Raw genomic sequence first — 16,574 nt, 5'->3', positions numbered from 1 at the left:
CTGAAACTGCTGAGATGCTGTAATGGAGAAATGAAGATAGAAGGACATTTTCGCTAATGCCTGGTAAGGAAAGTAGATATTTTCCTTTTCCATGGTGGGTACTGATGCCAAAAAATCTTGTTTATGCAAATGGCAATGGAACATCACATTCCTTGTTCCTCTGAGATATAAGTGGTACCTGTGGAGTTACAGTGAGAGCAGAGGAAGGAAAGGTCTCAACTGTTGTGTGTGTGAGTTGTGTTTCCCTTCAGCTCTGCTCTGCTCTGTCAGGTGCTTTTTCCCCTGTGGCACTATAAAGTAATTGAAATTGAAAGGAGAATGCAACAGAATGAATTTCACGTGCCTTTTATTAGACAAATTCTGGGAAATGAGGCTTTCAGAGAGTCAAAGAACAAACAGGAGCATGACATGTTTATATAAATAAGGACAGACGGCTTTGACTTCCAAACCTTTTGCAAGTAACAGAGTAAAGATTGCACACAACACGAGAGGAAGCTTGGCACACGCAGGCTAGCAGTGCTGATGTCTGAGTTTAGTAGCATCTCTTGCTTGAAGAGGTGGTGGAGACGTACTTCATGCTGGAACTGCTTCCACCAACCACGCATGACCCAGCCATGCCTTGTCCGCTTGAGCCAAATGAGCCGAAGCCCATTCCTCCAGCACAGACCCCACCTCCAATACTGCTGCTACCCCCAAAGCTGTGAGAGTTTCCACTTCCATATCCTGATCCTACAGTGGTTCTGGTCACAGCTGCAAGAGGAAAGCACCCTTGTTAGAGGCATCCACAAACAGTGACCCCTGAGTGGCAGGCAGACCAATGTAAAAGTCACAAAATCGTCTTTAAAAGTTACTTACAGATATTCACTGCACCAGCACCTTCTCCAGAGAGCCTGTTAGGGAGCAAAAGGAGAAGGTAAGCATTTAAGGGGAGCCCATGAACAGGAGCTGGTTGAAAAAGCAGCGGAACTTCTTTGAAATGTTTTTGGTGGAAGTTTGCACAAAAAGCTGCCATATTCCTGAACGGCTCATCTTCTTGAGCAATTGCTTGTCTCTAAACAGGTTCTGAGCCCTCTGAATGTGGGAAGCCCAGGGGCCTTTTCTAAACCTGACAAGGGTCTGTGACCCCATTGCACTGCTGGAAGCTGGAAAAAACTGCACCCACCTGCACTCCTCGCCCTCCAGCAGCTTCCTGTAGGTCGCGATCTCGATGTCCAGGGCCAGCTTGACGTTCATCAGCTCCTGGTACTCGCGCAGCTGCCGGGCCAGGTCTGCCTTGGCTTTCTGCAGAGCATCCTCCAGCTCGGCCAGTTTGGCTCTGGCATCCTTGACGGCCATCTCCCCACGCTGCTCGGCATCCGCAATGGCTGTCTGCAGACTGGCGCACTGGGGGGGACAAACAGTGGTTGAATTCCCCATCCAGAGCATAGACCAGTTCTTTGTACCCTGGCCTCATGATGGCTGGCCTAGATGCAGAAGATGCTGAATTATGACGTAGGGCTTCTTAACGATCACTGACTTGATCCATGTTCTGGGCCAGGTCACAGCCTGGATTTAATCTAATTCCACACCCCTTTGTATCTCTTCAGGTTTATTAAAATTGTCACTCTTTGTGAAGTTACTGCACTGAGATAAATGCTGTCATTCACTCCTGATCCAGCAGAACTCACTGAGATGCATTTATTTTTATTCGCTGGATTTGGCTGGGCAGCCAAGGTTAGGCCACAGTAAAAGTGCATCTCCTCTCCCTTTACCTGTTTCTTCACGCTGTCAATTTCAGACCGCAGCCTCTGGACGTGGCGGTTGAGCTCGGAGATCTCCTGCTTGGTGTTGCGGAGGTCGTCCCCGTGCCTGCCTGCGGTAGCCTGCAGCTCCTCGTACTGTCGTGGAGAGAGGAACAACCGGTCAAGGTAAAGTCCATCAGTTTAGTGCGAAGCAGCATGGGGAAATGTGGGTGTTTGTGCTCAAAGCATGCATCTGTTCTCAATCCCGAATAAGCACTTAGAGCTTTGTAGGATTTTTAAATCTGAAGGATCTGGGGCAGGGGGCATGGTTTGCCCAGAAGCCTTCCTGGGCACTCACCCTGGACTGGTACCAAGACTCGGCCTCCTCTCGGCTCCTGTTGGCGATCTCCTCGTACTGAGCTTTGACCTCTGCAATGATGCTGTCCATGTCCAGGCTGCGGTTGTTGTCCATGGTCAGGATGACAGAGGTGTCAGAGATCTGGGTCTGCATCTGAGACAATTCCTGCAGAGGCAGCGGGCATTTGGGTGAGTTGCAGGCATGAGACTCTTCCCCTCTTGCTCAAGGGGCAGAAATGCTCCAAGTAGAGGGTAGAGCTGGCTGTCCAAAGGGATTTTTCCAAGAAACTTTCAGGAAGGGTTAATACAGCAGGTGAAATGGGAAAAGCATTGACTTTTTAGTGCAACAGAGTAAAAAAATAATCTGTCCTGAGCTTCTGAGGTGGGAAAGGGAAGCAAGGGCATTAGAAACTAGAAGGGCATGAACACAGGTGCTTACTGCTTCATAAAGGGCTCTGAGGAAATTTATCTCCTCCATGAGGGAGTCCAGCCTGGCTTGCAGCTCGGTCTTGTTCATGTAGGCAGCATCCACCTCCTAGAAGAGGAAACACATCACAAAAATGAAGCAGTTTTCAGAGGAGAAGCTGCAGGATGTGTTTCTTGCTGCGGTCATGCAGACAGCTCGCAGGCCTGGGAGGTGGAGCGTGCATGCACCCACCTTCTTCAGGATCACAAATTCGTTCTCGACAGCTGTGCGCTTGTTGATCTCTTCTTCATATCTGCAGGATGGAAATGGAGGGTTGGTCTAGGCTTATGCAGAAGTCGTTTTGTTAATAACTTGTTTTTATATGTGCAGTTTTGTACCTTGGTCTCTTAGCTCTATGGCTTTCTGCCTGTGACTTTCAGACACGAGGCACTGAGACTCTCTATGTCGCATATGCAAACTTAATCCTGGGCCTTTTTCAGAAGATTATATTAGCAAAAAAGGCCTTCTTTCCTTGTCTGACTGCACCGGTGCAACAGAGCTGTCATCTGTTGCAGCCCACTTGCTTGCCAGACAGACCACAAATGAACAGACTTACTTGTTCTTGAAGTCCTCAGCAAGGCTTTGCACCTTGTTCAGTTCACCTCCCAGGTTCTCCCTGTCTGCCAGCAAGCTGTTCAGCTGTCTCCTGAGGTTGCTGATGTAGGTCTCGAAGAGGGGCTCAATGTTGTTTCTAACGGTTTTGTTCCCCTGTTCTTGCAGAATGGCCCACTTGGTCTCCAAGACCTTGTTTTGTTGCTCAAGGAATCGGACCTGAAAAGAGAAAACAGATATTTCAGAAACAGTGGCTTCAGGATGGTTTCCGTAAGAGAGGCCAGGTACCATCCTGCTGAAAGGGGGGAAGCTCTCAGCCTGTGGGAAACAGCTGTCACTTCATACTCAAAGATTGGGCAGTAGCACAGATTGCTGAAAGACAAATAGACGGAAGCAAGCATTACAGATCTGATGTTAACATTCCTGACTATATGGCAAGTTCTGCTTCCTTACATCCTATATCACCATTTCCCCTCTGCTGGACGGTCTTCTCTCAGCATGAATGTGTGGGACGAATGGTCTCAAACCCAGCACCCCTCATGTTTTATTCCCTGGCTGCTGCTGTTAGATATGGCAGCACATGAAGAGTAAAATTGCTGATAAAGATAGAACTTGCTCTTATTTGTGCTTCTCCACTGAAGAATCAGCACAGCATATCCAATAAATCTCATGTCTCACCTTGTCGATGAAGGAGGCGAATTTGTTGTTGAGGGTTTGGATCTGTTCCTTCTCACCCTTACGGATATTCTGGATGTTGGGGTCAATCTCCAGGTTGAGAGGTTTCAGAAGGCTCTGGTTGACGGAGACTTCATGGATGCCCCCAGTTGCAACAGCAGGGAATCCAGGGCCACCCATGCCACCACCAAACCCAAAGGCACCACCAGATGCACCACCAAAACCATAGGAAATTCCAGTGCCAGCACCAAAACCTGCAGGTCCATAGAAGCCACCACCCCTTCCAGCTACTGAGATCCTATTGCATCCACCGACATTGTAGAGGCTCCTGCTTCCAAAACCTCCACCAAATCTTCCATACCCAGCAGCGGTGCCGCAGCTTCCACCTTGGGAAGTTGAACGTGAGATGAAGCTGGTGCTGCAGGCATTTGGGATGAAGGCAGAAGCGGCACTGAACCCAGTTTTGCACTGGTTCCTTGCAACACACTGGCGAGACATGGCAGCTGATGTGAACAGGATGAGAGCAATAGGGAGAATAAAGCAGTGAGGAAGTGGATGAGGGAGGGAAGATGAAGTTGTGCTCCCCAGGCTCAGGCTGGCCCTTTTATACCCTTACAAGCTGGGGATGGGTCTGGTGTGGTGCTCATCTTACTGATTAACCGGGCTCGGCACGCCTAGCAGCAATGCGAACGGTGAGTTCATTGTGAGCACACGCACCTACGAATCACTTGGAAAGTTGCAGGAGTTGCATTTTTTTGTGACAGTCATGGTCTGGCTGTTGAAATATCCGTGAAAATGCTAAATGCTGCCTGCTCAACTTTTGTTCGTGGCCATCCATTTCCCACTCCCTCCTTTCACCTCTGCAGTAGATTGGGCAAGCGCTCACTCATCTGTATTTCACAGATGAATCGTTCCCTTTCTTGCGTAAAAGCACATTTTATCATTTTACAGTGGTCCGAGGTCTGAGAAATCTGTTATTGTGGGTCCGTGTTTCCTGTTGCTGTGGTTCTGAGTAAACCCCAGCAGGGCATCAGCACCTCAGGCCCCAACTCGTTGGAAATTCTGGACTCCTGTTCTCATGCCCAAACGAGGCATTTAAACCGGAGCTGATACAAGAGGGAGAAAGAGGTGATGGAGGGAAGCCAGGGGAGTGATGGGGCATTAATGGAAGTCTTAGACCATCAGCTATCAAAAACCAGCTGGACAATGGGAAAGACATGAAAGGTAGTTTCGTGAATGGTATTTTCAGACCTTTTCTTTCTGTGAAAAGTGTCTACGTTTCATCCTGATTCAAACTGACAACAAGTGATGAAATATCAGAATATGACTTGGGAGGGAGTTACCGCTGGCTGTGACGGCACAAAACCTGAGCTGGCGATTTCTCAGGGCTTCACCTTTGCGGATTGTGTGCCGTTTCCTGACTCATGGGGTGACCCAGTGGGAAGCCTGGGAACAGGCTTCTCTCCCCACATCTGTTGTCTTCCTTTTTCAATAACTCTTACTCACAAGGAAGTTGAGTGCCTAGGATTTGGGCTTGTAGCATTGTTCACAGTCAACTCCCTCTACTCTTATGCCGCGTAGCTCCCAGGAGATGTCAAGTGGTGCATTTCTCCAGAGAGAGATGCACAAGCTGTCTTGACTTGCCCTATGCATGCTGTGTTGTAGCACTGTACGCATGGAAAGTTGTCCCGGAAGAAGATGGGATGCTCAGAAGTCACTCCCAGTATCTTGTCTGGATGCCCATAACTTTCCAAGGATGGACATGCTTCTCTTGAACCCTGCGGCCCCGGGAGTTTGCCAAGGTACGTCTCTCTTGTGGGTGCCCATGCCCAAGCTGAACATCAGAGGAGCAGCACACCTGCAGAGCATTACTGGGAAGCTGTAGCCTTTCCCAGCCATTAAAAAGACACATGCAGGCTCTGGGATAGGAGCAGGTGTTCTCAGATGCATCTTTCAAGTGCACGTTCGTGCTTGCCATTTCACACTTGGAGGCTGGGCAGTCAAGTGAGTTTGGCCAGAAGGTCCACTGAGGGTGATTTGTGGATGCCTGTCATCTCTTTTTGCCTTTCAGCCATGCTTTTCTCTATTTTTTTTTCACGTTTTTCCTCTCTGTTCTTCTAATGTTTCCCTTACACACCCTGGAATGAAGCTAAAATAACTGTCCTGGGAGTGTTTTGGCTACTGTGAGTTACAACACGCAGCACTTTTTAAGACAGTCACAGAGGAGCTTCTGTGACTAAGCCACCGATCACGTCTGTCCTGAAGAACTCTGTCAAAACGTTATGGGTAGCAATTAGCAATCAGGGTATTTGGAGGCAGAGTTCTGTCCGCGCATTGCAAATTCGAGCCCCTGAGTACAAGCACCATTCCTTGTGTTATGACTAAGGTTTTAATCTGGGCTGCACTCATATTAATGAGGGCTGTCCTCCCCTGCTGGAATACAGCCCCAGGTCATCTCTGCATCTATTTGACAGGTCCCGCTGGAGGGGAAACAGGAGGTTGTGTACCTGGAGATCAGAGCCCTGGCAGAGCCAGCTGTCCCTGGCCAGGACAGCTTGGCCCTGTACCCAGAAATGAGAACCTTTTTTCTTTTTTTTATTTTTCTTTTTTTTTCTTTTCTTTTTTTTTTGGGGGGGGGGAGGTATCTTGCTCAAAAAGGGATGCCTGGGGAAAATGAATCCTGGCCCCAGCCTTTCCCATGCTAGGTGAAGAGCTTTGTAATCTCTATGTTATGACCCAGGCGATGATGCAATGGATGGCATCCATCTGATGTGCCTGTTGGCTATATACATTGCATCCTGTTCGGTTAGGGAGAGTGTTTGGGCAGCAGTGAGGAAGACCATTACTAAGCCTTGCCCAGGCTGCTGTTTGGAGGGAGGAGGTTGCTCCTTCCCAGGAAGGAGTATTTAGTGGGAAGAAATGCCTGGAGAGGTGGTGGAGCAGGAGCGGAGAGCTGCAGCGGACCTATAACCAACCCGCAAGTTGGGAAGATTTCCTGGGGGATATGGAGAGGAATGTGCTGAGTTCAGAGCATCCTAGAAAATTATGGGAAACTGCTGGTCTTGAAGGAAAACCAGAATACAGTCTGTCATTCGGGGACTGCTGGTTCTCCTCTATTAACCCATCGCTGAGTATTTTCCTAATACATCTCTGCACGTTTCCTGATCTTACTGAAATACACAGCGGGTTGGGACTCTTTTTTTGTCACACATTTCTTCAACTCATCTTCCAGCAGTAGATCTGTCACTCCGTTGTAGCTTTCAGCCAGATAATGCCCTGCTTTTACTTCGCAGTTAATCTCTCCTGACTAGTCACAGAACCACATCTAAATTGGATCTTGAAGGGTTGTTTGGTCTGGAGAAGAGGAGGCTCAGGGGACACCTTATTGCTCCCTACGGCTCCCTGAAAGGAAGCTGTGGGGAGCTGAGGGTCAGCCTCTTCTCACAAATAACTAGAGATAGGACTAGAGGGAATGGCCTCAAGTTGTGCCAGGGGAGGTTCAGGTTGGAAGTAGGAGACGTTTCTTCTCAGAAAGAGTGGTCAGGCATTGGGACGGGTTGCCCAGGGAGGTGGTGGAGTCACTGTCCCTGGGGGTGTTCAAGGAAAGGGGAAAAAGCTTAGGGACATGGTTTAGTGGGTGGCATTGGTGGTAGGGGGATGGTTGGACCAGATGATCTTGGAGGTCTTTTCCAACCTTAATGATTCTATGATTCTCTGACTTGCTACTTCTGACAGGTATCCTGTTCTTTTTTTGTTGTTGTTTGTTTTTGGCTGTTGAATGGGAGACAACTCCCTTCAGAGTAGCATATGAATATTTGTAGACTGGACTCTCCAGCACTTATAGTCGAAGGAGATGGAACGAGAGCACCCAAGGCCTGAGATGAACTCCTCAGACAGGGTGGCCAGTGCTCGGAACAGGAGGGGAGAGCTCTCAGGTGTTTGCACGCTGGCACTTACACTTAGATGAGACAGCTCACAGTAAATGGGGTTTTGAGATGGACTGATATTCTTGAACAAGTCGGGTGGTTGCTCTGACTCCCCTGGTAATTAGTTCCCTATTGTTAGAAGTTTATGCAGGTACATCACACACTTGGCACTGCCCTTTGCACCCCCTGGGAGCCGGGCTGTTGGCTGTTGTACTGGCTGGGAGCTGCATAGCAAATGAATCTTAGACCTTTTCCCCTGTGCCCCACTCTTGCCTTGGCGTGCCCTGTGTTTAGCTTCCAGGTGTTTTACGTGCACAAAGGGGAGAACTAGTGCATTGAAACCAACAGCAGACCTCCCCTTGGTGCTACGCTGTACCTGTGTTTTGGCTGCTGCTGCGGAGATGCAGGAAATGTGGATGAGGAGTAAAAATCTGTGCCTTTAACTGGGCAAGGCCCTAGGAAAAGTGCTTGTTATCTGCATTTGCATTTGCTGTTCCACGTCTTTAATTAAAAGGTCCACGCAATAGAATAAATTACATATGCATTTTTATTAGACAAACACCAGAAAGTGAAGAGAGACAAACAGTCATGGGACACATTTTATATACAAAATCCGGCCAAAAATGCTGAGCTGTAACAAGCAAGTTGCAAATTTAAAACAGTTGGACTCATGTTCAATAGCAGAGCCCTACACGACATGTGCTAGACAACACGGCTGAGAGAGGGTTCCTAAAGTGAGGCTCCTGTGCGACAAGACATAGGGTTTAGGTGGCCCTCGTTCCGTTCACCCCAACTATGCTTTAATAAAGGACCAGTGTTAAGGTGTTTTCTGGCGAGTGAAGGCGTCTGAAAGGAAACCTTTAGCTTCTGTAACTTCTTCTGGTGGAGGAGGTCGAGACAAACTTCACGCTGGAGCTGCTGCCACCTCCGAAGGTGGTGCTGCTCACCCCAGGACCGCTCCCGCAGCTGAAGCTGTTCCCCATGTTACAGATTCCCCCTCCCATGCTGAGGTTGCTTCCTCCTCCATATCCTGTTCCCACAGTTGTTCTGGTCACAGCTGCAAGAAGGAGAAGGAAAAGCTTTCAGTCTCTCTGGGTATTGGCTTCTCAGTACAGAAACACAATAATGCTCAAATCAGGTAATTGCGTATATTTTAGAGACTTACAGATATTCACTGGGACGCCATCTCCGGCCAGCCTGATAGGGAACAAAACACAGCAATGTAAGACCGTAAGAAAGAAGCCAGGCGATAGCATGAGAAAATATATGGGATGTTTTTTAGAGACCCCTGGGGTGAAAAATGAATATGTCGCATAATTTGTGGATGCTTCTCACAATGTTGCTGAATTAACCAGACAACCTTTCCCTCTGCCTCTAGATACCCCATTTAGCATGTGCATTTCAGAAATGCCGAGCATCACCAGCACTTGTGTTGGATCCTCCAACACCAGGACTAGAAGGGTCGTGTTTCCCACCCACCTGCACTCCTCGCCCTCCAGCAGCTTCCTGTAGGTCGCGATCTCGATGTCCAGGGCCAGCTTGACGTTCATCAGCTCCTGGTACTCGCGCAGCTGCCGGGCCAGGTCTGCCTTGGCCTGTTGCAGGGCATCCTCCAGCTCGGCCAGTTTGGCTTTGGCATCCTTGAGGGCCAGCTCCCCACGCTCCTCAGCATCTGCGATGGCTGCTTTCAGGTTTGCACACTAGGAAGGAGAAAGCTCTGGTCATATTGCTTGTATGGGCCATTGGGTTGTTCTACCCTGAAACCACAAGGTCTTACTACAGTACCACCAATTTAAGCAGTTTTAGCAGCAATTCTCTTTTTGAGAGAAAAAGGGTCAAGCTGAGCAGAACTCGCTTAGGTTGCTTTTGATGTTTTCCTTCCTCCCTGCCAGTCTGGGAGGTAAATTGGTTAAAAGGATAGGGTTTCCTGCTTTTTACCTGTTTCTTCACGCTGTCAATTTCAGACCGCAGCCTCTGGACGTGGCGGTTGAGCTCGGAGATCTCCTGCTTGGTGTTGCGGAGGTCGTCCCCGTGCCTGCCTGCGGTAGCCTGCAGCTCCTCGTACTGTCGTGGAGAGAGGAGCAACCGGTCAAGGTAAAATCCGTCGTTTTTTCAGTAACACAGTGTGTGGCAAGGTGGGTGCTTGAAAGCATTGGGTGCCTCCCCAAGCCCACTCTAGCAGCTGAGTTGCTGCTGTGCAATGTGCAGTACTGGATAAAGTTTTCTTGGAAGAGTCAGTCCTTTTCTGTTCAAGACAAGACATGAAGATAACAGCACGGAAAACCCCAATTCCTTCACCTTGGTTTGGTACCACGACTCGGCTTCAGCCCGGCTCCTGTTGGCGATGTCCTCGTACTGAGCTTTGACCTCCGAGATGATGCTGTCCAGGTCCAGGTTTCGGTTGTTGTCCATGGTGAGAACGACGGAGGTGTCGGAGATCTGGGTCTGCATCTGAGACAGCTCCTGCAAAGTGCGCAGTGACTAGGTGAGCTCACTCACTTGGGAGATGCCTTTTCATCCTTACAGATGAGCATGCAGACCTGGGAGAGGCTACAGATTGTTATCTAAGGAGCTAAGACAGTTGGTGTAACTCTAAAGAGGTAAAGGATTTAGCATCTCCTGGGGGGAGAAATTAAAGGCTTTCAGAGGAACGGAGGGACGGGAGCTCCGAACTGAGGACTGAAATGTCTTGGGAGGTGATTGTACTCACTGCTTCGTAGAGGGCTCTCAGGAAATTAATTTCTTCAGTCAGCGCATCTACCTTGGCTTGTAGTTCAACCTTGTTCATATAGGAAGCATCTACATCCTGGAGGACGAGAGAATTAGGTAATACATTTTAAACTCTTGTTCGCAAGTCAGGGATGTGCTTATCTCCGCAATAACAGGCCAGGGAAGAAGGCATTAAAAAAAATCAGAATATGAATGGATGGATTTGTGAATGAATAGGTGATTAGAGCTCTACAAGTAATCATCAGACGGTGTTCTGCAATTTGCTCTCACCTTCTTAAGTGTCACAAATTCATTCTCTGCAACTGTACGCCTGTTGATTTCATCTTCATACCTAATGGAGGGAGGCAGAAGAAGCATTTGTTTAGGCAAGTAACAGACAGAGGTGATTTTAGTTTGCTGGAATGAACTTCCTTAAGAGCATTTTGCATACAATGTTCTTTTCTTTTGCAGAGCATCTGAATAAGAGACCATGAGCATGTTCCTAGGCTAAACTAGTTAAAACAAGTACATCTAAATTTTTTTAAAGAATCTCTGCTGTTCCTTTTTCCCCTCTTTCTGGCCCTTAGTCATACTCCTCCTGCTTGTCTTAAGCAAATTAAGCATGCTGTCCTGAAACTTTCAGACCTACCATGTAATTTTTTTTCCTCAGTAGGTAATTTAGTTAATAAGTCTTTGATCATATTCTAAATTATTCCCAAAATGTTTGTGTATTTGGATCTGTTGCTCCGTTACCGTTTATCTTGAGAAAACGGCACAGCCTTCGCTGTCGGGAATTCCTGTGTCCCGGTCTATTCGTTAGAGGACTTGTCTGGATCCCCCGCTTGGCTTAAGGATGTCAAATGGAGAAAGGCTGCACCTACCTAGGTAGGTAGAGCACTCGCTCGATACACTTACTTCTTCTTGAAGTCCTCAACCAGGTACTGAGTGTTGACGAGCTCTCCCTCCAGCCTTCCCTTGTCGCTCAGCAAACTGTTCAGCTGCATCCTGAGGTTGTTGATGTACGTCTCAAACAGCGGCTCCAAGTTGTTTTTAACTGTTTTCATCCCCTGCTCCTGAAGCAGGCTCCACTTGGTTTCCAGCACTTTGTTTTGTTGCTCAAGGAATCGGACCTGCAAGCAGAAATATGCTGAAGATGTTTTGAAAGAGCAGAGATTCTAAGAGAGCTTCCCTTACAAATGTGGGATCGCAGTGGGTGAAGTACCCTTTCCAACTGGTTGTCATAGCCAAATTCTTCTCTGATAGAAGCAGGAATTTGCTATTTGACTGCAGGGACCCTGGTCAATATTGCAAAAAAACTCTGGAACAACCACGGATTTCCTTGCACGTGCTTCCCCTTCTTTCCTTTGATAAAGCATGCAAGGTGCATACATCTTGTGTGAATAGTGCATGCAAAAACAGATAAGGAATAAAACAGGGTTTGCACACTTATTAAGAAAAGAATAATGAAGTGTCAGTTTCCCCTCCCTTCAGCATAGCTCCTACACCCCACAAAATCTCCAAAATAATGTTGCATTTTCCTTGAAATCAAAGAGGAGCTGCTCAACCAAGAGAAATCAAGCAGGTGCTCTTGTGCATCTAATACAGTTAACAAGGAAATGAAGTGGTTCAGACAGAGTCGGATCAGATTTTGCTCTTTTGAACTAACAGTCCAAACATGCTGGTACTGTTTCACTCAGAGCTTTAAATGCCTTTGAGGAAAATTCAATCAGCGAGAAGCTTACTTCTCCCTAGGGCCAATTATGCGCTTCCTTTCTTCGTTGTTTTGGATGGGTTGCTCTCATTTCACTTGAACCATCTAAAAACCTGTTATCAAGGCTCTTGCAGTGCTCAGTGCAGAGAGCCCAACACCTCCACAAGGATGAGGTTGTCTCTAAGAGCTTAAATTCTCCACTGCCTACGAGATGTTAAGCAGCAAACAAGGAGGACCTCGAATACTGGATGATTAATTCATAGCAACCACTATGCAGCAGGTACCATTGCCTGGAATTTCCAGGGACTGAGGCATCTTTCAGTCTCATTCCTGATTTTCATTCCGTCTTGATCAGCTTATGTGCTCATAACGCAGCTAAGAGTCCCCATCAAAAAATGAGGGCAAGATATTTAGGGAAGCTCATGTCTCACCTTGTCAATGAAGGAGGCAAATTTGTTGTTGAGGGTTTTGATTTGTTCCTTCTCCTCCTTTCGGATCCTCTGGATGCTGGGGTCAATCTCCAGGTTGAGAGGTTTCAGAAGGCTCTGGTTGACGGAGACTTCATGGATGCCCCCAGCAGGGAATCCAGGGCCACCCATGCCACCACCAAAGGCACCATATCCATAGCCAAGGTTAGCTGGCATGCCAAAGCCACCACCACAACCATACACGCTACCAGCGCCACCACCAAAACCTGCAGGTCCGTAGAAGCCACCACCCCTTCCAGCCACGGAGATCCTCTTGCATCCTCCAACATTGTAGAGGCTTTTGCTTCCAAAGCCACCACCGACCCTAGAAAACCCACTGCCAGCATTGCAGCTTCCGACCCGGGTGACGGAGCGTGAACTGAAGCTGGTGCGGCAGGTGTTTGGGACGATGGCTGAAGCAGCGCTGAAGCCACTTCTTCCCCTCTGAATCCTCACGGTGGACTGGCGAGACATTGTTGGCTTTGGGTTGGGATGGATGCTACAGCAAGAGCAAAGGAGCAAAGGTGCTGGCCTGGAGCAAGGAGTAGGAGGAAAAGAAGAAAGATGAACCTGTGCTTTTCACGAGCTCAGGAGAGCCCTTTTATGCATTTATGAGACTGGGATGGGTTTGATGAGGTGGATCATCTTTCTGATTAATTAGGCTTGGCATGTCCAACAGCATTCTGGAGAAAGAACTCACTCCGCACACACGCCCTTCTGAAATAATATAGCCAGGTTCTGAGCAACAGTGGTATTGTTTGGGAATAACTGTCGCCTTCTGCTGTCTTTGTAGACAGCCAGACTCTTCGCCATATCAAAGCATTTGAAAGTTGCAGTTGAGTCACTTTGGGCACAGGGAGGAAAACACCGTTCAAAATGCCTGTCACTCAACACCTCTTGCTTGAAAATTTCATCCCTCAGGATTGCTTTTGCCCCTTTTCTGTTCATGAGTAGGGTTTTTAAAAATTACAGTCCCGTGTGTTTTAGGGAAAGGAATCTGTGTCAGGCAGAGCAGTGCTTTACAGCATGCCCTGCAGTATATTGTTTTATGTTTTATTTTGTGATACATACTGCATGGTCCCCTTCTGCAATGTATCTGCAGAAATGCTTCTGCTTCTGTCTCTATGTAGGCTCAGCTCCCAGGGCTGATCTCTTCTGAAACTCCTGCTCCTGTGGACTAATTCTTCTGTCACTCTTAAAAGGAATAAAATAAAATTAACGTAGGAATGAAAATGAAACATTTTGTTAGGGTCTTTTGTTCACAAGTGTATTTTGGCAGTGATATTCACAGCTGCCATTGATCTCTAGCACAAATAGCTGTTCTAGTCCTCTATTTCAATTTTGGTGTTTTAGGAGGATGGAAACAAAGTAACAAAACAAAATTTTCGAGGAGGAGGAAAGAGTGTAGGAATGGGAGCTGCTTTGAATCCACTGGCTCTATGGAAATGGAGTGCTCCGGGCTTGTTCCCAACTCCTCATTTATAAACACGAAGTAGATTCCCAAAGATTTAATCAGCTCTTTCAGCACTGCACATCTGAAAGTGTGATCCTGCCTGCATGAATCCACTAGAAGAGTGCTCCACAGGATTCCCTCTGCCCAGATCCACAGCGGTCTGCACACAAAGACATCCTGGACCTGGCCTTTCTCAGCCACAGGTACCAGTGCAGGTCTTTGCTTTGCCTGTAGCACTGTGGGCAGTTTGAGTAACAAGTTGAAGAGAAAATGTGAAAAATAACTTCATTCTGAGGCACGGCGAGTGTTTCTGGCCTTCGCTTTGTTTCAGGTAGTTCAGGAAAAGATGATTCATATGTAATTTATTTATACAAGAAAGTGAACTTGCAACCACATCCCCCCGAACAGCTTCTTCTTGTGTCATCTGCGAGGCTGAGCAGCTGCTGGCTGCAGAGCAGGAATAACGTAACGCTGAGGAATCATCGCCGAGCAGGGGGTGTGCTGTGAGCCGCCCCCGCCTTGCAAGGCAAAGGAAACCCCCACGAGTGCATTGGGTCCCCGTTGCTTCCACAACAACTTGCCTTCAAAATAGTTTGCATTTACATTGGTGTTTTGAAATGGTGGAGGGGAAGAAGCAGCAATTATTTTATTGTGGTGCCTATTGCAAGACTGAGCTTTTATTGTAAGCAAGAGCTCGATCTTGTAAATTTTGCCCAGCGGGTCTGTTCCTTAGGTCTGACTGTTGGCACACTTTGCACACATGGGAACTGGAGTAAACGGATCGCGAGCAGCAAATCTACACCCTAAAGGTTGTGGATGATTGATCCGCCTTGGGGCTTTGCCCACCAGTTGGTGAATGTCATGACGTACAAGCGTGAGGTTGATCCCCCATGGTGTGCTTGGTTCATATGAGGCACAAGATACTTGAAGGCAGATACAGGTTGCCAGAGACCTTAAATGGCTAAGACTCCTTTGGGAATTGCTGTCTGGGGTGCTATCCATCCCATGTAACTCTATCTAAAAGCTTTTCTTTTTATTCTTGTGTAGTCAGGGGAGATCACTGCCAAATGGTGGATTCTCCCATCCGAAGGTGGATGGAAGGAGAGGCCCCTGGAGATGGCTTTCCACCTTCCCCAGCACCATGTGGGGAGACCAGGAGGCTGACTCAGGGTGTGCAGAGTTAGCCAGGCTGAAACCCACCCTTGGTTACTAACAGCATGATGCGTCAGTACTTTCCTTTTTCCCCTCAGGCTCCCTTTACATATGAAACTTGTCTTTTTTGGCTAAAGAATACTCCAACTGCGTTGGAGTCCATTGTTAATAATAGTAATAATACAGCTCCTCCAACCAAATAAAAAGAAATTAATTTCTTTCCATTTCACATTTGCACTAGGGTGGAGGTGATGCGGTTGTCACTCATCTGGAAGGAATTTGAGAGGTAATTACAAAAGGCAGAACTGTGAGCACAAGGAGCTGTAGCTACAGGTTTGGGGTATGGGGTGATGGCAAGGGGGCCCCCACCCTTCTCTGTTGATGAAACACTGGGTTTCCAGGTAGCTCCTGGGGGAGTGTCTCCCGTGCACACTGCAGCTCCGGGCATGTAAATGAATTTGCTGCTCCGATGAAGATAGCTTGCCCTGATATGGACTTTTCCTCCTCCACCAGAGCATAATGCTCGCTCTCACTCAAGCTGTTCTGTAGTTCTTCCTCCTAATCAAACAAAGGGAGCTGTGTTTGGGCAGGTCCTGCCGGCTGAGAGCCCCCATGACGTGGCGGAGGCAGGCTGCGAGGCTGAGCAGGCTCCAAAGCCTTTTCCATCCCTTCCCCTCCTTGTTTCTTCCTCCCAGGCTGAGCAGAGGGGTCAGGCAGCAGTGCGAGTCCCCAGCCCAGAGGCAGGACATCTCTTTATGCCATGCTGTAAACCTGGGAGTGAAGTCTTGGCTGAGTTTGGTTCTGGCATCATGCTGACAGCAAGGTAATAATGCTCCTTTGAGGGTAAAAAAGTGCATTCTGGCTACATCAGGGCAATAAATGCAACTCAGGCCCCTCTAGTGAGAAATTTGAACTGTTTTCCATGTACCCAGCCAGCAAGAAGCAGGTATCTCCAGCAGTTTTTCATCAGCTCCTGTCCATCTCGGCCTCTCTCCAGTAACCACCCTGGAAGCCTTGGTCCGGTGATGGATGCCCTTTCTCAGACGAGGCTGAAATAAATCCTTCGGAATGCCTCCATGTGTCTTCTTTGCAAAAACACACGCATTTATAAAATCAGAGCATGTCTTACTAACTTGTGTTGGTTCACCTGTGCTACCTAATCTCAGTTTAATTATCAGTAAAGTCAAGGCTGTAATTTACGTTAATTGCTTAAATTAAAGCCTTTGGGTTAAACTTGGGCTGCTAACCTAAATTCAAACCCTATTCATTTTGACCATAATTTACTATATCATCCTGACTTAATGAAGTCCCACTGGTTGCCCTGAGCTTTTTCCACGGTGGACCACACGACTTGCAGGGTCCCTGCTCTGTGGGGACGGGAACCT

The 16,574-nt window shown here is 47.8% G+C and overlaps 1 protein-coding gene across 1 annotated transcript; it reads right to left on the bottom strand.

Annotated features, from left to right (window-relative positions):
- Positions 1-329: 329 nt before the first annotated feature.
- Positions 330-13,749, bottom strand: LOC308183956 (uncharacterized protein). Its single transcript, XM_080570564.1, has 18 exons — positions 12,549-13,749; positions 11,322-11,536; positions 10,698-10,758; positions 10,408-10,503; positions 9,996-10,160; positions 9,636-9,761; positions 9,177-9,397; positions 8,863-8,894; positions 8,563-8,754; positions 3,775-4,382; positions 3,101-3,315; positions 2,737-2,797; positions 2,518-2,613; positions 2,080-2,244; positions 1,752-1,877; positions 1,163-1,383; positions 856-890; positions 330-750 (listed from the first exon to the last, which is right to left on the bottom strand). The coding sequence occupies exons 1-18, from the start codon at positions 13,056-13,058 to the stop codon at positions 533-535; spliced, it is 3,363 nt and encodes a 1,120-aa protein (XP_080426690.1). The 5' UTR covers positions 13,059-13,749; the 3' UTR covers positions 330-532.
- Positions 13,750-16,574: the final 2,825 nt, after the last annotated feature.

Source organism: Anser brachyrhynchus (assembly GCF_964034855.1).
Source record: "Anser brachyrhynchus genome assembly, chromosome: 29".
In the NCBI taxonomy this organism is placed as follows: domain Eukaryota; kingdom Metazoa; phylum Chordata; class Aves; order Anseriformes; family Anatidae; genus Anser; species Anser brachyrhynchus.
This window is presented reverse-complemented; position numbering and strand designations above follow the sequence as displayed.